The sequence below is a fragment of the Emydura macquarii genome, unplaced genomic scaffold, assembly GCF_026122565.2.
Source record: "Emydura macquarii macquarii isolate MOO-44397 ecotype Brisbane River unplaced genomic scaffold, CSIRO-AGI_Emac_v2 contig_1253, whole genome shotgun sequence".
NCBI lineage: Eukaryota > Metazoa > Chordata > Testudines > Chelidae > Emydura > Emydura macquarii.
This window is the reverse complement of record NW_027131390.1, coordinates 78,260,224-78,286,941: the sequence shown is the minus strand read 5'-3', so window position 1 is coordinate 78,286,941 and position 26,718 is coordinate 78,260,224. Positions and strand designations below refer to the sequence as shown.

The 26,718-nt window shown below is 38.7% G+C and overlaps 1 protein-coding gene across 12 annotated transcripts in view; it reads right to left on the bottom strand.

Annotated features, from left to right (window-relative positions):
* The window catches only part of LOC137153690 (sodium channel protein type 1 subunit alpha), a 124,004-nt gene extending 97,514 nt beyond the window's left edge, over positions 1-26,490 (bottom strand). For 5 of the 12 annotated variants that reach the window (XM_067549314.1, XM_067549311.1, XM_067549313.1 and 2 more), the window contains exons 1-6: positions 26,227-26,490; positions 13,560-13,678; positions 6,827-6,916; positions 5,838-5,966; positions 5,207-5,298; positions 3,788-4,060 (exon numbers count right to left, since the gene is read on the bottom strand). In XM_067549314.1, the coding sequence (XP_067405415.1) occupies positions 3,788-4,060; positions 5,207-5,298; positions 5,838-5,966; positions 6,827-6,916; positions 13,560-13,678; positions 26,227-26,490 (967 nt within the window). Of the gene's footprint in view, positions 1-3,783; positions 4,061-5,016; positions 5,109-5,206; positions 5,299-5,837; positions 5,967-6,826; positions 6,917-13,559; positions 13,679-26,226 lie in introns of all 12 variants that reach the window. The other 7 variants (XM_067549310.1, XM_067549312.1, XM_067549320.1 and 4 more) reach the window with 3 other exon arrangements.
* Positions 26,491-26,718: the final 228 nt, after the last annotated feature.

Sequence of the window (26,718 nt, the reverse complement as noted above, 5' to 3'; positions counted from 1 at the left end):
AAGATAGTATAGTCATTTTGTCTCATCTGTGCTGCCATTACTGGAAAGACCTGGTGCTGTTGCTAAACTGAACAGGAGTACTCTGAACTGGTAGTGTTCCTGACCTGTCTACTATAAAAACCACTAACAAACTACATACAATTATATTTACAGAGATGAAGACAAATTTGATGACAGGAGGATTCTGACTCAGACCATGTGATGGTAAGAAGGCATTGGAGAGATGATTGGGTCACACCTTATCTCATAAGTTTGGTGCAGAGCATGAGGGGAACAAGATGCAGGCATGGATCAATGGACGCTACTTGCAAGATTTTACCAGCCTCAGGGGTGCATGTGTACCCCACGCATGGAATACACAGAGACCAGCACTAGAAGAAAATCTCTGCTGTACTTTGCATTGGACTCTAGTAATCAATTATGAATTCCAGAACTCATCAAGTCACCTGTTATGCATATTTTCCAGGAAATAAATCTAACACCTTTGTAATTCTAATTGTTTCATTCTGACTCAGAAGACCTGCTTTGATATTCAAATCAATTGACTGTGTAAGATTTTCCTTCCTAGAAGCATTTCCTTATGCTAGATTTACTGAGATAGGCCTGGACTGATCTAGCCATAAATTTATCGGCTTTGCTATCAAAAGTGAAATAATTAAAAGAGACGATATTCAGAATTGCTAATGTCAGTAGTGCTCACATCAAGGATATATTCTTCTACAAACGTATATTCAAGGACATGCATATAAGCTAGCATTTGGGGGAAAAAAGGAGGGTGGGCCTTAATTTCCTTTTCATACAGTGTAGCTCCACTGACCTCAACACTGTTAGTCTTGATTTACTTCGGTGTAAGTGAGAAGAGAAGACGACCCTATAGCTCCAAGACAGGGAAAATTTCCAGAGATTTTAGAATTCTTATATAGGGCTCAATCGTGGTTTTGCCATGAGCTGAATATACACATAGGCCAGCATATTATTGTACTGCCCCAGGAGTGGCTCAGAAAACAGATTGTGGCTCAGAGAGTCCCCACCCCATTACCATCTAACCACTTCGTCTCTCCTGCATAAGACAGAGTAGTAGCTCTGGGCAGGCAGCTTCTCTTTTTGCTGATACCCACAATGTAGGTACCTGATGCAGGGACATATAGGGAATGTTATGTCTCTTTAACTCTTCTGCATGGGCATGCAGGTTGGGCCACGATTAACTGTTCCTGAACCTCAGTGTAAATACACTGAAGATCAGCTGGCAACTTCAATTGTGCAGCCATTTCCACAGATTGCTAAAATTTTCTGTCTCATCCTAGTATAACCTGGTTCCTCAAAGGATTCAGATATTCTATATCAGCCAAAATGAAATTACACTGTTTGAATTTATAATTAAATAGATTATAAGGCCAGAAGGGACCAATGTGACCATGTAGTCTGACCTCCTGCATAACATAGGGCATAGAACTTTCTGAAAATAATTCCTGTTTGAACTAGAACATGTCTTTCAGAAAGACATCCAAACTAGATTAAAAAATTTCCCGTGATGGAAACTCCATCACAACCCTTGTTAAGTTGTTCCAATGGTTAATTACCCTCCCTGTTAAAAATGTGCACTTTACTTCCAATCTAAATTTGTTTAGCTTCAACTTCAAGCCATTAGATTTTCTTATACCTTTGTCTGCTAAATTACAGAGTCCTTCATTATCAAATTTCTGTTCCCCAGGTAGATACTTATAAAGGGGGATCTACTTAAATCATGGAGAAATCACATAATTTTTGCGGGTTGGTGGCAATACCTTGCCACCCTTACTTCTCCACTGTTGCTGATGGGCAGCGCTGCCTTCAAAGCTGGGTGCCAGGGCAGCAGCCGCTACTCTCTGCTCTGTCTTCAGAGCTGGGCAGCCGGAGACCATATTTCACAGTCCATCATGCAATTTTCACGGCCATGAATTTGGTAGACCCCTGCTTATAAACTGTGATTAAGTTACTTCTTAACCTTCTCTTTGATGATTGAGCTCCTTCGGTCTTTCAGCATAAGGCACATTTTCCAATCCTTTAATCATTCTTATGGATCTTCTCTGAATCCTCTCCAATTTATCAATGCCCTCCTTGAACTCTTGACACCAGAACTTGGCGCTGTATTCCAGTAGTAGTTGCACCAGCGCCAAATAAAGAGGAAATAAAACCTTCCTACTTCTACTTGATATTCCCTTGCTTATTCTGGTGATCTCCTGTTCAGATGATTATCTACCAAGATCCCCAAGTTTTTTTTCAGAGTTTCTGCTTCCCAGGAAACAGTACTTCATCCTGTAAGTATGGACTACATTCTTGCTTCCTAGAAGCATGACTTTATATTTGGCTGTATTGAAACATGTATTGTTTGCTTGTACCCAGTTTATCGAGCAATCCAGATCACTTTGCATCAGTAACCTCTTTTCTTCAATATTTACCACTCTCCCAATCTTTGTTTCATTTGTGAACTTGATCAGTAATGATTTTGTTTTCATTAATAAAAATGTTACATATCGCAGAGGTAAGAACTGATCCCTGCAGGACTCCACTATAAATATACCAGCTCGATTAGGATTCCCCATTTACAACTGCATTTTGAGACCTATCCATTAGCCAGTTTTTAACCCATTTAATGTGTGCAATAAGTGATCGTATATCATTTTAGTTTCTTAATAAAAATATCATACCATACCAAGTCATGCCTTATAGATAGAAGTATCTTATAAATGCCTTAGAGAAGCTTAATTATATTATATCAACACTATTATCTTCATCAACCAAACTTGTAATCTCATTAAAAAATGATATCAGGTTAGTTTGACAAAATTTATTTTCCATAAACCCATGCTGACTGGCATTAATTCTTTATTAATTAACTCTTGTATTGGCCATTCCATTATTTTGCCTGGGATCAATGTCAGACTGACAGGCTTTTAATTACCTGGGTCATCCTGTTTACCCTTTGTTAAATGTTGGATTAACATCAGCTTTAGTTTGCTCAGCTGTTATGAAAAGGTCCTCTTGAGCTTATGGACAGTTATTTCTTTAAATTTTTATTTAAGAACTAAAATCACAGCTGAAATTAGCATACTCTTAGTATTTTACAGCTTTGAAAGAACTATCTATTGAAATAAAGTCAAGGGGGGGATCCATTTCATACTACAGTGCCTTACTGACAGCTCCATTGTACTGTCAAGACAAGCCATCCATTAGTCAAAGATTGGTGGATGAGACATTTAAAGAAAAGAAAATAGACAAACCCTCTTTTCTCCTCTCAAATGAATACTCACAGAATGGGATTTTGAAAACTGCTCACCACTAGCTTAGTTATTCCATTAAAATCAATGATAAAACTGCCATTGACTTCCATGGAAGCAGAGGTAGGCCACCACTGAGCACTTCTGAAACTTCTACTCGTTCTGTCTCGCTTAATATGGAATTCTAGTGATAATTACTGATTTTTTTATGTAGAAAAAAGCAGCTCTTTGTAAGTATTGAATTGTGTTCTCTATCTTTGTGCCTATTGTCTATTAAAAAGATAAAAATGTCAGTTATCATTAGAATTATAAATTAAAATTCAAAAGCAGGCAAAAGAATGCTATTCATTTTTTAAAGTTCTGAAAAATGTCCACTTGTCAACCTTTTGACAAATCTAGTCATATTGTGTCCAGTAACACTTTTGATAACTTTGGGTCAGATTTGTTCAACATCTACACAATTTTACTTGCATCTATTTAAAAAAATAAATTACAAACAATTTAATAAGACTTAAATCAGTAATACTTACTTTCATCCTCAATGTACTCCTTCCAGTCAAATGGAGTCTCTGTTATATTAACAAATGTACCATTTTCACCTACTGTGCTATTAAAGTATGAAGTAATATTAGTTTCCAGAGTAGAATTATCTGGAGGCCACTGCAAGCATTTATGCCTCAAGTTGCCCATGAACAGTTGCAGCCCTATTAGTGCAAATACACTCAGGCAAAACACAGTCAGAATCATGACATCTGAGAGCTTCTTCACAGACTGAATTAGGGCTCCCACAATAGTCTTCAAGCCTGCAAACAGAAAGGGATTTTTATTATGATGTTCAACACATATTTAAAACATAAAAATAACAATATGTACCAATAAAGTTAAAAATTTCATGCAGAAGCCCAAATAAATGATTGTAATGTGTGTGAAATAACATTTTATGAAGAGTTTTTTCACTTGTGAAGATGAATAAATAGCTGAAAGTTTATGTTCATTTTAAATTGTGAATGTAAATGAATTGCACATATTCCAAAACACTTGTTTTAATGCCAAAACAAGTGATTTTGTTATTCATGTTTTACATGAATCTCGTGTAAAGAAAAATCTTTCTTTTTTACCATTTGCCAATGGTAAATTTTACTATTTGCCAATGCCTCCTTTCCCAAACCTTTGTTAGTATCAGTTTTATAACACACTACATTGTGAAAACAATAGTAAAGATCTTATTAAACAGTAAATGACATCAGATTAAAGTTATAAAACTGGAGATGGTTTGGAAAATAATAGAACTTTAAGATAATAAATCCCCCATGCAATGCCCATGCTATTCTTTATTATCTTATTCCTTTATCTTCTTTAGTAAATCAATGTTTCAAACAATTTTAGTTGTCACAGTCACAAATATCCAGAGCAAATACTATATTACATCATGTTGGTAAAATACATATGGGTAAGATCGCCTCAGGATTATTGATATTTTGTTGAATGTGGAGAAGAAAGCTTGACATCATAAGATGTAAACCACACAGGCTGTAAATTGCAATGTCTCATGCAAGAATTTGTTAAACTCAAAGGCTGATTTCAAAAGGAAAAAAGCTAATGTTAAAACACAAAGAATCATAGATTTCAATCAATTCTATTATCTTATGATTCCTGTTTTTGGTTGTTGTTTTTTTGGGAAGCAACAAGGCTTGTGTGAAAATGTGAATTGAGCTTGAGTGGAATGAAATTCAGCCTCAGTGTTTAACCTAGTTCTCACCTGGAATGACCGATATTGTTTTCAATGCTCGGAGAACTCTGAATGTTCTCAACGCTGAGACATTGCCCAGGTCCACAAACTCTGTCACATATCTGTAATAGGGGAGTTCACACACAAACACAATGACAGGATAAAAAGGAACAGTTGGGAGGTACAAAGGGCCTAACACCTTACACCAGTTACTTCTTACCTGGGATTACAGAAATAGTTTTCAAAGCTCTCAATACTCTGAAAGTTCGAAGAGCTGAAACATTGCCTAGGTTTACAAATTCTGTTACATACCTGTAGGATTAAATCACAGTTATTCAGAATTTAGGCAGAGTTTATGCTACTTACGTGGGTCTTTTCATCAAGACCTCGTTGGTGATTTTAGCAAATAAATTAAAAAGCAACAGTCAGCTGTTTACCTTTCACTGCAGTTTGCCTTGCATTAATTTGCTTTCATGGCCTTCAGTTAAATTTAAATGTCTCTGAAGCAAACCACAGTGATTTTACTTTGAAAGCATAAAATTTATCTAGACTAGACTGGACAATTGGAGCATGTAGTCAAAGGGGTGGCTTTTATTCTGGTTAGAGAAAAAATGCAGAACATTAAATTAGCTTCTATAACACTAACTGTACTAGTGGCTTCTGCGGTATATATGCTTACATTGTATATATGCTATACTACAATGTGGATGACATACAAATCATTTTTAGACACAAAAAATCCATAATCCCAAAAAGTCAGCTTGGACTTTTTTTTTTTTTTTGGTATTTATTGACTAATTTCATGGCCTTTTAATGCTCTTCATTAAAAAACAAAATAAAACAAAACTTACGCAAATGTAATGACAGTGAAATCAAGCCAGTTCCACGGGTCTCGAAGAAAAGTAAAATCTTCTAAACAGAAGCCCCTTGCAAAAATTTTTATAAGTGATTCAAATGTATATATTCCAGTGAAGGTATACCTGGAAAAGTACCCAAAAAGTTAATAGGGACAAATACTGATTCTTCATAACAGGCTTATTTTGCTGTTGCTAAAAGTCTTAGGAATCAAATTAAAGATTCAGTTAATTTAAAAAATTGAGAATAAATAAAGTAAATAAACAATGTCTATTAAAATATATTAGTCACCATTATAAGCATCCTTCTCTTCTAGCACATTATTTATGATATACTTTTTACTTATGATACAAGGGTGACTAGTATGTATAGGTAGGTGCTCTTTATTAGCCATTATATAAATCCAAAGAAATAAAATAATAAATTTTTACAATAAAATTCTATATATAGATTAAATTAAAACGAAGGCCCACTAGGTCCATTATTGTTGTCCAACAACACTGAGATCAAATTATTATATACCGTCTGGGTCACTAACTTCTAAAACTTCTAGTTTTAACACTGAAGAATAGCTTGTGCTTAAAGTCCCATTTCAGTAGGACTACTTATGTGCTTTCCTGAATTGGCATCTGTAACTAGGTGATTATTGTTTTACTACTAATGCAGTAGTATAGTCAAATCAGCACTATTGGCCAGAAGGCATAAAAGCACCCTCAAGCTGCTACATCATGAAGATGAGGGAAAAGCTTCATGTAGATTCAAAGAGCAATATTATCCATGAACATTTGCATCATTTTTTTCTGTATCTAAATTTTTCTAAGAAAAGAAGGTTTAAACCACATTAAATAGTTTTGTTTAGAGAAAAACAGTAGTAGCATCACATATTGACTACTGTCAATGTCCTTCACTGCAAATAAAATAATGATTCCTAGAAAAACTCATTTCAGATACATGGATCTATATGAAGAATATAGGTTTAACTTACTCTACATCCTTTGTCCATTCCGGAGGGTTACTCATGGTCATAAACACACAGTTGGTCAAAATAGTGCACATAATAAGCATGCTGAACAATGTACATTACAGTCAAGGAACATACAACAGTAAATTACGCAATAGCACATTAACAACATATTTTAATTTCAACCAAATCCTGACACATACAAAAATCCCATTGATTTCAGTGACAATTCCAGATACGTTTTTAATACAGTGTCTATCCAGAAGTTCTCTTGTTAAGTAAATTAAACTATTTAGCCTTTGTTTTGCTGATGTTCTGGAAAGTCCTGAAAGTTTTCTAAATATTTTCTTAGCTTTCTTAGTTTCTGCTGTGTACTGAAAGGCAAAAAAAAGCCAGAATTCAAATACCAAATCAATTATATTGTTTGTATGACAAACTAAAATGAAATAACTAGGAGGTGAATTTTGTTTTATTTTTAAGTGCTTATTGTAATGGGATAACATATTAACCTCTCAACTCTGCACACTTAGTACTAAATTCACTAGTGATGTAAGCAGAAGCAACTCAGTTTTTAACAGTGTCCCTATCCAGTGCTTTGTGCACACTAAAAACAGTAACAAATCATAATGATATTAAGTAGTGAACTCTCCTCATCCCAACAGTTTATGGACAGTAATAAATAGCAACCTCCTCCCCATCCCACTTGAATCCACTGGAATCATCTCTAACAATTTATTTAGAAAAGAATGGTCTTGGGAGAAAAGACAGGTCTTGCAGGATACTCAGAAACTCAGAGAACCAAATTCTCTTGGACTAATGGAGGAAGCAAGTTCCAAAGATGAGAGTTTGTTAATGAGAAGAAGCTACCTGCAGTTCTTTTGTGATGTCAGTTTGTGCTCTGCTGCCTCCCTGCTCTGAACTTTCATGGTATTGCATGAGCATAAAAATAGGGTCTCTAAGGGACCTGGAACCATGGATAACTGTACCAAGGTTCACATTCAAAAGAAAAGGTCTCAGCGTTCTCACTGAGTACTAATAAAAAGGGTATTTAGTTATTGCTGCTACTAGAAGCAGCTGTGGATACGATAAGACCCCAGGTTGCAATTCTACGTAGCAAATGGTGAATAAACTACATTTGCTTACTCCACCAAATAAGCCAAAATAGCCATTGGCAATTATTCCATTTATTCCATCCAATAAAATAAGCATTATCACAGTTCTGGCCAAATTGAGTCTGTTAGCCCTCCTCAAACCCCAACCAGTTAGACACTAGTTAGATCACTCAACTGCACTGACCAGTTGGATGAGAGGGAAATATAGAGCACTATCATCCACTTGAAGACATTGTACTCTATCTTTCCCCACCAACTATCCTAGAATTAGATTTTGAACAGAAGGGCAGCAGAATGCAAGCTGGTTGAACCCTGACAGAGAAAGAGCGTGTTGAGGAAGATAAGCTCCTGTGAAACCCAACAGAAAGAGAGCCTCATTGGGGCAGATGAGCAAATGTCCAATATTATTCTCTGTGACCTCTCAGAAAGACAACCATCAGGAGCCAGTAAGAAAGAACTGCTATGGAAGTGTGCCTTATTCTACTCATGCTATCGTTCAATAACATCTCATGGTTAATGAAAAAGAAAGCTGCTGAAAGACCATTACGAACCACCATTGCAAACTGATCTTAATCCCAATTGTCAACCAGAACAATTAGTGTAGCATTGGTGTAGCATACACCAAGACCTACAACTCAAATTGACTGGGGTTAAGGAAACCTGAATATCCTACATGGCTACAACTGCCTCACTACCACATGCTCAGCAATGTTTCATAAAGACAGAAGATTTGACTGAGGCAACAAGTGTTTGCAGAATTATTGATTCTATGTAATGTTATAAGTTTTTCACTTCCATTGATACTAAAATTCAGCATGTTTATCCAAACGTTTAACAATAAGTGAAAGACTAAAATAAACAACAAACAAGAAAGTGATGCAGAATAGCCACATGATGGTACCATAAACTACAAAATGTTAGACTTTGTGCCAAACCTACTCTGGAAAATGTTTTACCTCTATTCATCTCTTATAAAATATGCGTTCCTTCAAAACAGTTCATCAAAAGAACTGAAATAGGGTGACCAGGCATCTCAATGTTATTGGGACCATCCCGTTAATAGGGGCTTTATTTTATATAGGCAACTATGCACTCCCCACCCCCTTGCATCGCCCAACTTGCTGTCTGGTCATCCTAAGTTAATGATTCAACAGACATATGGAAGCATCATAAGCACTTTACAGATACATTCGTATCTGAAAAGTCCAAATATAATTTCCAATTTAAAATTAAATAGGCAGCATGCTAATTTTTTTGCTTTTGAATGTATTTTTAGGCTCTGAACACATACTAAACTTCACTCTGTAGCAGAAAAGGGGAATGTTAGAAGTAATATCTCATAATATTAACACACTCAGTGGTTCTTAACCTTTCCAAACTACTGTACCCCTGAAGCCTGAGTCCCACCCCCACGGGGCTGAGGCATGTAACTTAGTTTCATGGCGCCCCTGTGGCTCCAGGCAATTGCCTTTCTTGCCACCCCCAATACCAGCTCTGCACTTGCGACCCCTCTAAAACCCCAGGTTAAGAAACACTGCACTAGTTTGATGTGCACACTGGTACTGCTGTTTGTAGTTCCAGACCATTTTCCCTGAAGTGATCAAAATCAGTAAAGAATGACCACACCTTTCAGAGTAAACATTCAAGTTATGCATAGGAATTTAGCTGCTCAGTCCCCAATGACATCAATAAGAAACACATGGCTAAATCCCTGCACAAACATTGAAAACGTATCTCAGTATTATTGACTGGCTTACTTCATTAATTGTGAAGGTCATATTATCGAATAAGCCTTATATAGCATAACTGTTATTCAGTGACTCAGAATATTAAATGTAGCTAGCATTGGAATGCCCCTCACACACATTGTACAGACAGATGCAAGGAATTCCAGTTAACAAGCTCAGGAAACTCCTCTGATATCTATTTGTGGAAGATATCTCTATTGTTGGATCAAAGGACTTGTGAATGCTAGACTTCAGGCTCCAATATATCAATATATTTAAAACATAGTATGAGGCATATAACTAAGCACACAATCCTATTAGTGCTAAGCATATATTACTTTTTATGTATAGAATAAAATATTCTATTTTAGCAATTTAGGAAACTGATAAAAAATTGACTGACACCTCATACAAATCAATGGAATACTTAATTTCTATTTTCATCATATTAGTGATGTTTAACTGATTTTAAAAGAAACAAAATGGTCAAGATGGCACTACTATATTTATATAATTAGACATAAACTATTTGAACTTATTAGAGGTCATATTAAAAAATGCTACATTGAAAGAATGCTAAGGTTGCAAAGTCAGCCACTTAAAAGTTAGAAAATGCCAGAACTAAGGTTGCTTGTGCAACTCATTTAGTGCACAGGACAGACTGCGCTCTGGGAATGAATCAGGATTATGCAGTGAAGGAAGCTGTGGTTTGTAGGACCACACACCTTACAATTTATGCGACAAAGGAGGCAGAGGCCTTTCAGACAACAGCTTAATTTACTGCGCAACCCTGATTCACTCCCAGACCACACTCTACAGCAGATGATCTCTTCGCTGAAGAAGTCAAATGGCATGCTAGAGAACTGGTTTCTATCTTTGCCTCAGCCATAGAGTTTCTATGTGGTTCTCAGCAAGTCACATAAACCAGAAATTTTACAGGTAGCCACTGTGTGTTCCATATTTCCTGGTTACCTAACATGAGACACCTAGGGCTGATTTGCAGAAGTGTTAAACATTCATAATTGCAACCGAGGTCAATAACAACTGCTCTGAACACAAAGTGCTATAAAATGTTCAGTATTCTAAAAAAACAGACATTAGGTTTCTCAAATTGGGCAATCAAAACTGACACCTTTGATGGTTTTAAATTTCATCTCTGTGCCTCAATTCCCCATTTGTAAAAAGGGGATAACAATACCATCTCAACTCACAAGGGTGTTGTCAAGTGAAATTCAATAATATTTGTAAGGAACTAAGGTGCTACACAATGAGAGCACTACAGAAAAAACCCTCAGGAGGAAATAATTCTGTATTCATTGCAGGGCTTGGATGGCACGAAATAACACATGCAGTGACACACTGAATGGTGAGGATAAAAAGAAATATTGAAGAGCTACCCATTCAGTGAGCACATGTATCCTGGGCACAGAATGAAAAAATAGCGCATGATCATGTAGTTAAAGACTATATGAACAAGGGGCCCTAATTAAGGTTGTACAGATATTTCCTAAATTAAGTGTATGCCTTGCAAGCTCAGAAATCTATAAATGCAGTTTTTGTGTGTGATATATACGTATAGATGAATCAATTCCATTATATATAACAAATTCCATCATGTGGAACCATACTGCCCTCCACATGAGACGTCAGTAGGTTGGTCCCTTTAGAGACGTGTAGCACAGCCTTCTATCACTTGAGCTCAGAGAGTAACTGGCAGCATCCAAAGACGGTTATATTCTGTGTGGATCTGCCTCTAGAGGGTGATGGACACACTCTTTGCCAGTGGGTTTCCCAGCTATTTTCTGACACAAAGGAATGTTGGGACTCAGGAGTCCTAGGTTCAGTTTCAGGATCTGTACAGAAGCGTGCTCTAGTGGCTACAGACCTTTCTGCCCTGCCCCTCCCCACCCGCTCCCTGTCCTCTTCTGCTCCTATGTCTACTCCCCAGCTCCTGCCCCTGCTCTCTCCCCTGCTATTATCCCCCCTGGCTCTCACAACTCCCACTCTTGCCCCTCTGCTCTCAGTTCCTGTGCCTGGTGCCACAGCAGCTGCCAGCAGTAGAGAGGAGCAGTTTCAGGGAAAGTTCTGGAGTCTCAGAATGGAGCATGCTCAGTCATTCTGTGTGGATGGCACATGCACAATCTAGTCACATGTAAAGCCCATCTGGGGACAGTCTGCTCAGACTCAGTGCAGACTGCACTCTGCTCAGTGCAGACAGAATCTCCAGAGAATTTAGCTGTCAACTAACAAGTGTTGACTGAGCATATGCAAACTGTGATTTTTCAGTGACTTACAAGTTGGCCAAATTTGAGGAGTTTTTCGGGGGGAAGGGAGGGGGCAAATGGCAATTTCCTGATGCAAAGGTCAGACCCACAGCCAAGTTTCAGGTCCCCTTTCTAACCAATGGAGATGCTAGACCTTGTCAATGCAACAGTTGTAAGAATTTTTTTTAACATGGGTGAAACATATATTTCCTAAACCTCATTCTTAGAAATGGATAATCTATTTTAACTGAAACTGAAAATATACAATCTCAGGCAGAAACATGGTATGGAAAATTTCAGCCTGAATAGTTTAAGTCTGGCAAAGTTATAAGCAACTGAAAACAGAGTCTTATAATGGAAAGTATGAAACAACATTAACAATATGCATCACTACCCTTGCTGCTTGTAATATGTTGCATTAATATAAGTGAGCCCAGAGAGCCTATTATCTACTCCTTATGGCTCAGATAAAGTAACCTCACCAGTAAGTCATACAGTAGTTTTCACCTCTATATATATTTAAAGGCATACGTGACACAAGCAGAAATAAGCCAATCCAGTGCAAGATGTCCACCTAAAGGAGGTACAGTAAATTATGTGATCTCAAGAGGCCAGGTACTGTATGTAATAAAAATATCAGAATTTAATATTCAAGCCTGCTTCCTTTTTGGTTGTTGTGCATAACAGCTGCTCTTATGAAATCTGAAATGATTTCTGTGTTTACAGGTTTAGGAGAAACAATTTAAAAGGTACTCAGAAATTCTAGTTTGCATTGATGTAGTCCCAGACTACATTAATGAGAACCAGGTAAATTTGGTTTGCACCAGCAGAGTCTACATAGAGGCAGTAAGAGCACAACGTGTTAGTGTAATCTACAATTCACATCCCTCTACTCTGCAATGTGCTGCTGTGTAGACAAGACCTATGAAACACTACAATACCTTTTTTAAACAGAGCACTGTAGGCCCAATCCAGGTCCCATTAAGGTTCCCATTCACTTCTATGTAAATTTGGATCAGGTCCTTAAACCCCAACCCTGCAAACACTTAAGCAGGTTTGAAACTTTACTCACACGAGTAATCGCATTGGAGTTTGCTACTCATGCGTGTAAAGTGGCACACATGCTCAAGTGTTTGCAGAATTGAGGGCATATTTGGGGAATTGGGGAATTTGGAGACAAGGCTAATCTCTGCAATTTTTAAAAAATAAAAGTTATTATTTGTATACTAGTAATTCACACTATAGAAGAGGATCAGGAACATATACGGTACCTGAATGTCAAAATTATACAGGAGCCATCCTTCTGTAAAAATCCTATAGATTGTAATAATAATTAAATTAACAGGATTCTAGAGAAATGACTCTAAAAACTTAAAAAATTCAAGATTATTCTATCCCTTCTAAAGGTTTTCGAATTGTCCCATAGATTTCTATAGAAGGAATATAATTATCTTTGAAATTGCAAGGATAATTAAAAAGAAACTATAGGAAGGTTATAAGTTTCTATTAAATTCTACAGAACTTTGTCAGAAAATTTAAATAAAATAAAATAAAAATATCTGCAAAGATCTTATATCTATAATGAAACAATCAATTGTGCTGTGTTATTATTTTTAAAGAGAAACATTTTGAACCAACCACTTGAAAAGGATATGAATGTACCAAAATTTTAATAGCTATTTTTCTAAGAGGATTGAAAGGAGTTAAAATGTACAGGGCAGAGGTGGCACTGAATCGGAAAATTGCCTTCCCTTTATTCAATACTATAAAAGTCTGAAAAAAGAAAGAAAGAGCAGTTTAAATGTGTGCATTCCTCATTAACTTTTTAAAATCAAAAAATCTTTTTTTAATGATAGACAAAGTCTCAAATTACATTTTTACAGATAATTCAGAGAAAATCATATTTCTACATCTTTATTTTGGAAAGAAAACTTATTCTCATGACTTACCTGCTATAACGTCTGCTATAAGGATACCACAGTTGGGTCACTAGTGTCCTCCTTAGAATAATAGGGGTTTCATTAAATACACTATGTTACATTTATACACTTTTCTCTGTCACTTGTACATAAAGTAAGGAGCAAAAGTGATGGATTAAAAATGACTGAATATTTTATATCCTAATTATAACTAAATGTTTACTTTCCCCCTAAATAATAGAATCCTCTCTTCATTGCCTCACCACAGCACACACCCACCAAATCATAGGCCAGATCAGAAGCCATAGAAGGGAACTTTTTACTGGAAAATCTCTGTGGACATTAATACCAAGTGTTCGAATCAAGGGGAGAAGTGGTGGTTGTTACCTGTAAAAAGCTGCCCCAAATCTAGAAGATCCCCTGCTGTGGCTCTGGATCCCAGCAACACACCCCACCCTACTCTACTTCCTGAGCGGTATCCTCTATTGGAGCTGCACCCAACCTGCTTGCTTCTCTCTGCCTTCCACCCCAACTCCACGTCTCCCCTCTATGTGGGCCCCAAATCATACATGCCTGGGGAAGAAGTGTACCACAATGGCATCTGATCCCCACTTCTGCACGGAGAAAAGGAGACTGTCTGTGGAGGACTGCTCCAGACATGGAACTAAGGACAATGGGGAATGATCTGGGCTGTGTTTTCAAATTACAGTTCCAGTAAGATCTTTCAGATATTGATGGTCTTCAAACAGCAGCAACAGATGGTATAAGGATGAATGAAACTTTTTTAAATAATGAAGTAGCCAAAGAGGAACACATTTATTTGGCCCAAGATTTTAAAGCCTGAGTTAAGAGATTACCTGAAACATTTATAATCCATAAATATATTGAGGGATGGGGTTTCTAATGTTTTTGCTAAACAGCAAAATGCACTGGCTATGGACTCTCAACCTCCAGATTGTCATGTATCCAAATGATATCCTTGTGAGCTAGATTCTGCATTTGTAGTTATGAGCTAGCTGACATATATGTAATATATCACACACTTTGCTGACTTTGCATCTAAGGAGAATACACCACCCACATTTAGTCAGCTCGCATCCTTTTCTGAGTCTTACTGAATCTTTGAACACAGGCAAGGTACTCATATTGCTAAAATAAAAGTATCTTGCCAAAGCTACAGTTTTGAGTGGAAGCTGCTGGTATTCCTCAAGTTCATGTATTGCTCCACTTTTTGAGGACATGCATGTGCAGCTCCATGCTCAGAATCAAGGCCCCAGCATTTCAAAAAAATTCCATTTCCTTCCTCCCTTCAATCGTTCACCCATTTATTTCCTCAGTGAAAGAAACTTTGTGATTTACAATTAGAGTCCTTAAATTAGGTATATTGACGCTGTGACTTATAAACCAAGACAAAAATTTGGTTCCGGTCATTCTCCTCTTGTCCCTGCAGACCCATCTCTCAGCCCCCAATGAGACACCTCCTTAGACTTCCTGACAGCTGCTGGAAAAGTGATCGCAACACTCTGAGCTGAAGACTGCCTCCATCACCAAGATGCAGTGACAACCCTGTGCGGATTCCTCTCCATTTCTGGCCTCAGTTTCAGCTGAAAATACCACCCCGCTGCTGATTCTCAGCCTAAGATGGGATTTCTAGTAAGAGCGAAGTAAGGTGAGACTTCATCTTCTAAAGAATGCTGACCCAGCCACTCTTCCCTCTCCTCTTTGCCACAGAAACCAAGCTATAAGCCAGAAAACTAGTCCATCCTTACGGTGTAAAACCATTAGGCCCTGATTTTGATGTTTCTATACAGGCCCACAGTGGGGCACTGTGGAGCCTCACAACCCCATGAGGAGCACCAGCAGGGTGCACTGTGCACTTTAAGGTGGGGTAGGTTGCTTTTTTCTCCATGTCTAGTGGAGAGGACTAGGCCCTTTTCCTTGCTGGCGTGGTTTGCACACCTAAGTGCTAGGGAGTAGCTTCTGTACTCAAGAGTGCAGAGACTGTGATTTTCTCTTACACAGGAATGGTGATCCACAAGATGAAAAGGATCCTTAAGCCCTCTTTTTTACCCATCTGCACAAGAGCTAGGGACAATATAGCCCATTTAGAATTAGTCAGCTTCACAAAGGTTAAAGAATACTGCTACCTGAACATGGACAACAGATATCTGTATATATCTGTGTATGTGTACATATGTACCTCCTATCTGTGATTTCCATTTCATGCATCTGACGAAGTGGATTGCAGCCCACAAAAGCTTATGCCTGCAGAAATTTGTTAGTCCTTAAGGTGCTACAGGACTCTTGTTGTTTTTGCTGTATACGGGCTAACATGGCTACCCCTCTCAAACAGATATGTCGTTATTCTACTTTGATGTGAGTTTCCTTTGCAGGTGTAGGACTGCTGAAAATTAAACTATCAGCAATAAAAAAAATGTAATCTATGATACAATCAGATGTGTATTGATGACTAGCTACTCTAATGCCAAATAGAAGTTGTCAAAGTTTTGTCTTTTGCATCTAATTTCAGATATCGGATATTAAAATGTTGTCTTTTGTTGTAGATTTTGAATAAAAGAACATTTAGAAAGCGTAAAAAACCATCAGGCCCAACATGCCTGCCCATTTTGTTGATCTTGATCCAATTTTTCTGCATTTTCACTATCTTCCTAGATACCTGACTTCTCTATATATTAATGGAACTACCCAAGGATGAATTTGTCTCCAGATCAATTCCATTTTCATAATGTAATTGAATACAAATTTTGGTTGTGACTATGTTTCTATTATTCTTACCAAATTATATGAAAGCTCAAATGATATCCTGTGCAAAACCGGTTTTTTAAAATACAATTTTAAAACACTGCAGAGGAAATTTTGAAGCACTGTAGAATATGTTCTGAACTGAGATGAAGACAAGAATACGATGCAATCAAGTATGGACAGGATTTTACACATTACAAATTCTTGAATTTGTTCAATTTTGTTACAGATTGGAAACCTTCTGTCAAATTTATATGGACACATTCAAATCTTATTTCTTTTATAGTGCACAGAGATGATCTGGAGGGAGAAATTTTTAAACATCAAATAAAAACTACAAAAGGAACAAATATTTTTGGAAACAAAAGCCGATTTCACAGACAAAAACCTGCTTTCTGGCTCAGTTCAATAACAATGTAAGCCCCAGGCCTCATAAGCACCACATATCTCAGGTTGAAGAAAGTTTGAAAGAAAAAGCCTCTTTTGATGGACCTCATGTACACAGTAGCGCTTTAGTATGTTTTGGTTCCAATTAAGACCATAAATTCTTTTGGGGGCTAGTGAGCAGTCCCATTGTTTTCTTTCAGCTTGTGGCATGCCCACAATAGATTTGCACTGCAACTCTCAGCAGATACTGCCTCGTCAGTGAGCTTTGTTTAAATAATTTTTATATTCATTTTCTAATATGAATATCACATAAACATCACATAAATTACATATATCACGAAGAGGAAATACAGATAGAAATATTAAACCAAACTGTGCAGAGAACCTGCCCCTTCAGTGAAGGGCTGAAAAGACTTATTTATTTATAAACCTGAGGAGGTTCTAGGCATATCCCCGGGTGTGTAGTGTTTGACCTCCCCTGGGAACAAAGGAAACTGAAGCTGGGTGAGCAGGCATCGGGGCAGGGTGATTCAAGCCTTCCACTCCCATGCACAGTTCTATAAAATGGTATTAATCAGAATACAACTGACATCAAACGAAACACTTACAACAAGCACAACCAACTGCACTTCATCTTAGTAGTAACTAATGGGCACTGTAATCATGTTTAAAACAATTCCCCTTTCCAGTTATGCTACTTATTGGACTAGATTTCTAATTTAAAACACAGTGATAGTCATGTATTGTCTGTTCTCTGTAGCAAACTTGCTTAGAATTGTATGAGGAGAAAACTACCTTGGATGTTTTAGAATACTTTCTTCCCTGACTAGTTGGACATAGCTCCCATTAATATTAAAGAAATCTCCCTTGTAACTTCTTTAGCTACTCAGGATGTAGGATTTCACATTGCCTATTGCAGTATGCTGACCAGTGTAACGTAAACTTCAAAAACTAAATTAAACAAGATTGTTCAGCTAGTCCATTTGAAAAATTAGTGTCAACTGAGATGCAAGAAAGGGGCTGCAGGAGCATGGTGTTAGCAGGGTGATAAGAGCATGGATGGAGCATGGAAAATATGACTCAGTCAGACAGAGCTGGAGAAGGTAATAAGAACCGTGAGACAACAGGGGACTCATGGAAATTGGAGGTGCCCGAGTAATGAGGGAGAGGCAAGTGCATGAGAAGAATACAAAGAACACTGTGCAAGAGAGAGCGGATGGCAGGGAGCTGGAATAGTTGGTTACATTGGCAGAAGCCTACGCTGCCCACACTACACGAGGGACTCGAACCACCTCTGATTTGATTAAAGGAGAACCAGGACTGTAAGACCAACCCACTGGGAGGGGTAATAGGTGTGATAACCATTAGGCAACCTAACCCATCAAGAACTCTATTATAAGTAGTCTTAGCTCTTTGTTGACTGTTTTGTCAGTTTATATCAGACTGTGATATTATATCAGCCCTCCAAACAATGTTTTCTGCTAAATTTAAATTGCTGTTCCATCTTACGGAATAACTTTGTAAGTAGGAAAAATTATCTGTGCTTAGCTGAAATTCTCCTTTCTTTGTGAAGTAAAGCCCACAGATTTGCTATAATGTGTACTTCAATCTGCTTGTAGTTTAGGGGCAGAATTAGATTATCTGTGACTGGCAACAGTACCCCACCCACTGAAGTTCCTTAAAACTGAGATAAAGTCCACAGCCAGGAAAATTTAGATCCACTTTCCTAAATTACAGATTGTGTTAAATATACTTTGAGGAAAAAGCACAATAGTTTCTCCTACTGCAGAGCGTGGTAAATTCCACCTAATGACAGCAAACCTCAAACATGTCAGTTTTCATCTATCTTCTGGATGATGCATTTGTTTCAGCCAGATCTATAGAACTTATTACTTGAAAAAAAGAAATTTTCAGGTGAAGATGGATAAATTCTTCTATTCTTCTTCGTGCTAAGGTCCACAGATTTGCTACAATGGGATTTTCATATCAATGTGCCTCCACAATGGGAAGCAGAATCATCCTGTAAATGTGGACAATCAAAACAATAACTATCGCCTCCATCTTCTGCCAAAAGAAAGGAAATGGTATTGGCTAACCCTGGATGAACAATATACAGAATTTGGTGAATTTCTATGTTGATGTCCATGTGGATACTAGTTTGCCCTGTGTTTTTCTATGCTCCTAAGGACTGGACTTTGATGCTTTACTAAAGGAGGAATGTTTCTTGCATTTACTTGGAGAACGACAGCTATGACAGTTGTAAGAACTGCCTCTCTGAACTAACAGTACAATAGTGGGTTTCGTTAGAGAAAGCTCCCAACTTCAAATAACTCACTCCCATTTGACTGGATATAGTAGCCATCAGGAGACCTAATCACGGATAGGTATAACAATATCTCCTGCAGGGATTCAATCTGGGCAGTGATATAAAGAGCAGAATGAGGTTCTAATGTTGTGCTGTATGACCTTGTGGGTTTGGAATAGGATCAAGACCATAACAAAGCATTTCACATGGGGACTTGTAAAATACTTATTTTCTTGAACATGCTGCAAACACTGGACTACAGAAACTTGACCTTTTTTTGACCACAATGAAGCCATTCTGGAGGTCTGGTTTAACATGGTATTTAAGCTATGCACTTTGCAGCAGCCAGCAGAACAAGTTCTATTTGGTGACTTCTCTTTTGGGGTCCATGAATGCAATAATCACTTCATCCAAGTATTCATTTTAATCCTCTCTGTTCCCATGTGAAGGGTTGATTTTGCAATAGAAGACCTCCTCAGTAAGACAGACACATCTGAAGATGGTTAGTCAAGCCTGAAAGTCAGTCTCTTCAGTCAGAAATGCATAAAGAATATCATTGCTGCTCTCTCATTCCTATCTTTTGTATTATCCTGTGGAGCAGTGGAAAAAGTGGGAAGTCATACAGTAGAGATCTTGCTCAGTTTTGCGAGATGTCGTTTATCACCATGCATACCAGGTCCTGACACAGAGAGGCCGCGGGGCACTTTATTTACTGTTTCCAGATGCAAAGAGGTCGATCATAAGCCCGACAAACTGATTTATGAGTATATTTCTGAATGTAGTGGCCACACTGCTAATCCAACTTATGCTGAGTAAGTCTTGGTGTACCTCTCCTCCATGGTGGACAGAGACAGCAAATTTTTCTCCACCCAGAATAGGAGAATTTCACTCTAGAGTAGGGCTGATCATGCTCATCCTAGTGATTATGAAAACCCTATCAAGACACATTGACTGTCGCAATCAGAACAAGTCTGTTATACAAGGAAGGAGCAGTTTTTAGAGACCTCAGTGAATCACTGTGTTCCTGATGGAGGATGCTCTTCTCTCTTTTTCTGGTACCCATTTCGGGAAGATCCCTTCAAAATTAAAATCTGATTCTCTGTATTCACCAGTTGTGGGGGCAGAGAATATACAGTCGGAGCTAGAACTCTGCCAGGAAAGGAGATAGGATGAGATGCAGAGGGGATTCCTGGAATTCCTGGATCATATGAACTTTGGATCCTTGAATCTCTGTATGTGATCAGAACTCCCAATAAGCTCTAATAAGAATTGGATTTTTGTTTTTGTTACATCACTTGTTTTCCATTATGGCCCTCTTCATCACAAGTTAACATTCTTCTGAGATAATATCTTGTACCTGATAGTACAAATCCTCAGCCCAGACTTATGACTGACTTCTCTGGCACTATGCAGCTGTGTTTGTCCTGAATCTAAGGGCTGGTTCACACTTACCACGCGATTCAGCGGCAGTCGACGGGAGTTATGCAAACTACACAGAGTAGTTTGCATAACTCACGTCGATTGCTCTGCTTCCGTTCTGTGTGCTGTTTACATTGCGCTGAGCTATGCCACGCTACTTGAGGGGGTGGACTTACTAAGTCGACTTCCTGATCGATTGAGCAGGTCTCGCTAACCGCTCAATCGATCCAGAAAGATCGATCTGGCAGCGGCGAATTTGCCGCCATCAGTATAAACGTAGCTTTAGATACTCCAGGAACTACATCGCTCTGTGCATTTCCTTCATCTTTCTGTACAGTGTCCTGATCAGAAAAATAATCCAAAACAAGGTAAGTGAATTTCCTTCTTCCCTACAGCTAATATTATAATTACCATGATCCTGGAGAAAAGGCCTGAGAGTAATATAAAATCAAATGGTAATGGTTGATTGAGGATGGTAAGATGGGTGCTTTGAAGACAATGTCCTTTAGAAACTTATTTAATTGTTTCAGACTGAGCCCTGCTCTGCTTGTCCCTGCTTCTCTGAATCTAGAAATAGAATAGGGAGTGAGTTGTAATGTTCTGATCTAAAATTGATGATGGATAATTCATGTCATGGCTTTTCCAGGGGTTGCAGAAACTGGGTGGGACAAAACTGTTCCCAAAATTCTTGCACAGCTCTACAGGGTATCTCCTCTAGGCAACAGCCACTAACCTCATTTGATCAAAGCTATAAGAAGCCCTTTTGGTCCCAAATTGAAAAAGCGTGGCACTAGTCAGGGTTTTCATCCAGATTCGGCTGCTTGGGAAACCTGCAGATAGCTCTGAGTCGATAGCACTTATTTTACCTACCACTTGCAAAGAGATATTTTCTCCTGTTGTACTTCACAAACTGCTTCAACTTGCCATATGACCTATACTCTTTTCTATAGTGTCTGATGGGAGTCGGGATTGCAAGTCAACTTTTCTGATGACTCTGAATAGCCTCAGCTTTCCATAAAGTTTCCCATTGTATCATTAAATAGCTTGGGACTGATTTGTCTGCACATCTGATTCCAAGAACCAAAGCCCCACATACCAGATTTGAATCCCACTTCTTTTCTTTTTTCTTTTCTTTCCTGGGAGAAGCCTTTAGGGCATGTGATTTTTTCAGTTGAAAGGGTCCATACTTTCAGTCTCCCACTCTTGCTTTGCTTGTGAAACTTAGGGTGTCAGACAACTGTTCATATTGGTTGGTTGGTTGGTTTTTGCTGGTCTGAGGCTTTCATGCCCAAAGGACAGGTCTGAGACAATGCCTACCTAGACTTGGCTCCCTGTGAAGGGCCTGTAGAGTGAGGAGGCGACTCTTTTAGGTAAAAATCTTCCCCCAATTAGAAACACCAAACCCCTGACCACCAGGGAAAATACCCACATTTGTCTTTGATAGTGATACCTGGTTAAACTGTTAACTGGTGCACTCTCAGGAATTTTCTGCACTTATAAAATGGATGCCAGGGAGGAGGGTGGTATAGAAATAAATAAATGGTGGGCCAAGAGGCCACTTACTGCCTGAACATTAGGGCATGGAGACCCACAGTGGCAGCTAAAAACAACAGCCCAGTAACTTGGGCATGGTGACCTGCAGCAGCAGCTGGAGGATGGCAGACCCATACTTTTCCAATCTTTTAGGTGTTGCAGGAAATCCCTATCCCTCTATTACTCTTTCCCAAGGTGCACAAGGAGGGATATATAGCTATAGCTTGGCTACAGTAGCTGCAGACCTCCTTTACCTTGTTTCACAATAGTCAGCAGATTTTTGCCTGAAAAAGTGTTTTCTCTTGGGGTTGTTTATGTTTGTCTGTTTGTTTTTTAAAGTATATTTCACTATTTGATTCTCTAAACTCTAAGTAGGCTGGCTGGCCTTTCTTCTTGAAAGCGGAAGCATTCCCTTTGTGGAGGTATAAGTATGCATGACTAGAGGAATCAGTGCATGTCTGTGCAGGTCTTTTCTGCATGGATTTGCCATGCTGCACTCTGTGAGGGTGAGCAGGGGCCCAGGTGCTAAGGATTATCTGCCCAGATGCACTCTGTGATGATGAGAAGGGATGATTTTATTATGCATTTATTTCCTCTTTGGGAGTTTGTCCAGATTACACTGCTTCAGATGAGGGAGCAAAACTAGGCTCACAGACACTTCCAAAAAGTATTTCAAGTAGATACCAATCTCTCTGTCCTTAAAGATGCTAGTCTTATTTGTCTTTCTCCCCCATATAAGCTTCTTCTGGGTCTCTCAAAGATGGGCTGTCTAGATGTTCCACCCATCTCTATTGCATGGCATTTACATGGGCCAGAGAGGTCTGTGTTTCTCTTTGAGGCCTCAGCCTCGGACATAAATAAGAATTTCAGGAGGGCCAGGGGCTTTTAAAAAAGGTGACACCAAGGGCAAGAAGCTAGCCTGAAGAACCCTTCCTACACACTCTGCAATTGGCTGTGTCCATGCTCTGTCTTGGTGCCCTCCAACACAGTCAGTGTGTCTGCTGGTGTGGGTTAAAGTAATTCAGCCATGATCATCCATCTGGTGCGCTGCCCTTCTAGCTTCACTTACCTTATGGAGATGGGGGAACAGGGGCTGCTGGCCCCCGAGTCTGTAATTTTCCAATCCTACCGGCCTCCTTTCCTGCCTTGGAAAGGGGTCAAAGGCAACCCCATCTGGCCTGGGTTGTAAGGGCAACTGCATCCTGCCCACAGAGCCAGCCAAGCTCCCCAGTGAGGATGAACTCAGTAAGGGCAGGGGTAAGCAGGAGCCAGAGTCACAGACCCTTCCTTTTGCTTCTGTTCTTTTCAGCCTATTTGCCTCTCTGAAGCATGCAGGGCCAGCAGCCTCCACAAATGCCTCAGAAGGGGAAGGAGAGTTGAGGAGACAGTCTCCCCAAAAATCAAACAGAGCATTGGGACATGGCTGGGAATCAGACAGACACATTAATGAACTGAATTGTTAGTTAAAATAATTTGAAATAAAGTTTGGCATTTCCCTCAGAAAAGCTCTGCAGCAGGGAGGCCTGCCTGAGTCACCAGCCACTGTGGAGGCAGAAAAAAGCGGTGGGAACTTCAGGGGATGGGCATTCTTTTGCTGCCAGTGACTGACAGATCTAGTTCTGCCACAACACTGCAAAAAGAATGAAGTACCCATAGTCGCACAAAGAAGAAAATAGCCATCTGAGGCATGTCTCACTGACTTACATATCAAATTTATTCAGTTTGCAAGCAAACGTTCTGGCCCCCTCCTCCACAAACAGGGCGGTATCAGTCAAGCTGGAGTCTTTCTAATTGCACAGTAGAACAATCAGTAACAGAGATTCATCAGGCCACATTAGACCCTCCACTACATCTATGATCGAGTTGCACAGGTGTCTGATAGGACATAATATGAAGACAATGGGACTGCACAGGTCTACCGGCAAATCCAATCTGTCCTACAAAATCCCTATTATGACATATGAGATAGAACCCTGCTTGACTGCTAGAACCTACAATAAATTGTGGGGCAGTCAGGTATATCACTTTACTTGCAAATTTTATATGGAAATCAGTGACACAAAATGAATAAAGAGCCCCACTTTTACAGAAATCACATATTTTACCTTTTTAAAAGTAGGCCAGTCATTTATAGAAAATTCTTCTCAATCTGATACAATAGGAATGGGACACAATGGTTCTTTCAGTGGCACCAAAGACTGGCTTGAAGTAAACATATTGTTCTCACACAATATTTCTACTTTCTTTTTGTTTAGTCAAAACAGAATTATACTATAAGATTTAGTAAGCTAATACTGTACTTTTTGAAAAGTCTAAATCTCTCTTTAAAATATATCTTGATATTTATATGCTCCCCATTACCACTGTATCTAATATTTAGAGTGATAAATTGGAAACATTGCAAATCATTAACTGATACTGTAGTTGAAGTCTTTTAGAAAGCTGCATATTGCTGGGGATAATGCTTCAGCTGCTTTCTGCTGCCTATATACGGAATGCTGAGGCAGGATAACACAGAAATCCTGCAAGGACTCTAGAATATTTTAAGGTTAGCGGTATGTGCAAACTCCAACAGAAATGTCCTAATTGCTGTCTTTAGGTTCCATTCTGGCATTTTTTGCTTACTTGTGTGTTTCTTGATCTATACCATACATCTCCTAAATAGTTCAAAAAGCAAATATACCGCTAGGTCTTTTCTATCAAGGCAGGTACACAGGGGCATGAGCAGGGAGGGAGGAAGGGGGAGGCAGGCAGGGGCAGGAACATGGGTCTCCTCCCCCCCCAATCAGTGGGTGCACAGAATTCCTGTGGGGCAGGGGCCAGGAGAGCAAGCTCTTCTGACCCCAAGCTGGGCCGAGAAATGACAGGTCCTCCAGCCCTGGGGCCATGGGGGGAGAGTGAGCTCCACTGGCCATAGAGGGAGGGGGACCCAGCTCCTCCGGCCGTGGGGGTGTTGGGGGGGGGACAGAGAGGAGGGCAGAGCCAGCTCCACTGGCCATGGGGGAGTGCAGCCATAAGGGGCACAGAAAATGCCCCTCCAAAAGCAGCCAAATTTTTATTCCTGTGCACAGCCCTGCAGGTGCAGAATAATACCCAATAAGGCAAGGATGTTATGTAACTGCCAGTTTCAAATCTACAATAGCCTTTAGAAACACCTACCCATACAAGCATCCAATTTATAATGTATTTATTCTGTTCCTGTTAAGTATATAGCAGATATTCTTATCTAAATGTTAAAAATATTAATAAGAAATATTTATATTTATTGTATTATGCATAGCATCCTCATATTAGCTTGTAGCTGAAAGGTATCAGCTATTCTTCAGGTTCCTTAAATGGTCTTTCCATTTAAATAGGAAAGAGATAACAGAATAATACACAAATGATGAGGGGCTCAATCCTCCACCACTGAACCCAATAGTATTTTGCCCTGGATTTCAATGGGAGCAAGTTATTTTCAATGCAAGCCTAAATTTTCATTGCATTTCTTTGAGGCTATGTAACGTGGTTGCTGGATGTAAATCATATATTCAGGTATTATACTACATTTATAACAAAAATAACTGATTTAATAGTAGAACCAACATTAATCTCTACAAAATCATAGAACTGTTCCAAGCTCATCATACAAACTAAGATGCCCATAGCACTATGAGCACTCTGATACCATGATGATGAGTGTGTTCAAAATACATGGGTTAGATAGAGACAGCTTTTTTTAGCATTCAGTTGTTAAATGTTTTTCTATTTACTAACTTTTTGGAAGAAGGAAATAAATGTAAGCTGTCGACTATGAATACTTCCTCCATTTGTTACATATCCTGTCTCTTTCTATACTGCTTAGCTAAAACTATCTCCACACCCTTTCTTAAACCGTGGAATGCCATTTGCATACATCTGGTATGTTACATAACAGAGTTCTCTTATACACTTTATGTAAATTAGCATTGCCATATGAAAGTGACAATGAAACATGACTGATAATAAACACTCACTTTTTTATTGATGTAATATGGGTCCAGGTCCTCCAAGGGCTCGGACACCATTCCTGGAGGTATATCTCCATAAATAAATGGAAGTGACTTTCCTGCCTCCAAGTCACTATTTGGTTTTGGGCCATTTTCATCATCATCTTTACGGTCTTGTTTGGAATACTTCGCCTTTTCTGCAGCAATGCGTTGTTCAATAGCTGCAAGAGACTCTCTAGTGAAGTAGTGGAAGCTATCAGGTCCTGGTGGTACAAGCACTGACTGCTCCATCTTTTCATCCTGCTCATTTTAATTACCATTTATTCTCCTGCATAAGAAAGTGCTAAAAGAAAAGAGAAAAAGAAAAGACATAGACATGTTAGAACATTCAAATAAGGAAAACAAAATATTTAGTGTTTCTTTTTCTTATGCCAGCATTAGTACATGCAAATATAAAATACTGAAAACAATTTAAATCATACTGAATTCAGCATTTAAAATGGTAAATTTGATCTTTTT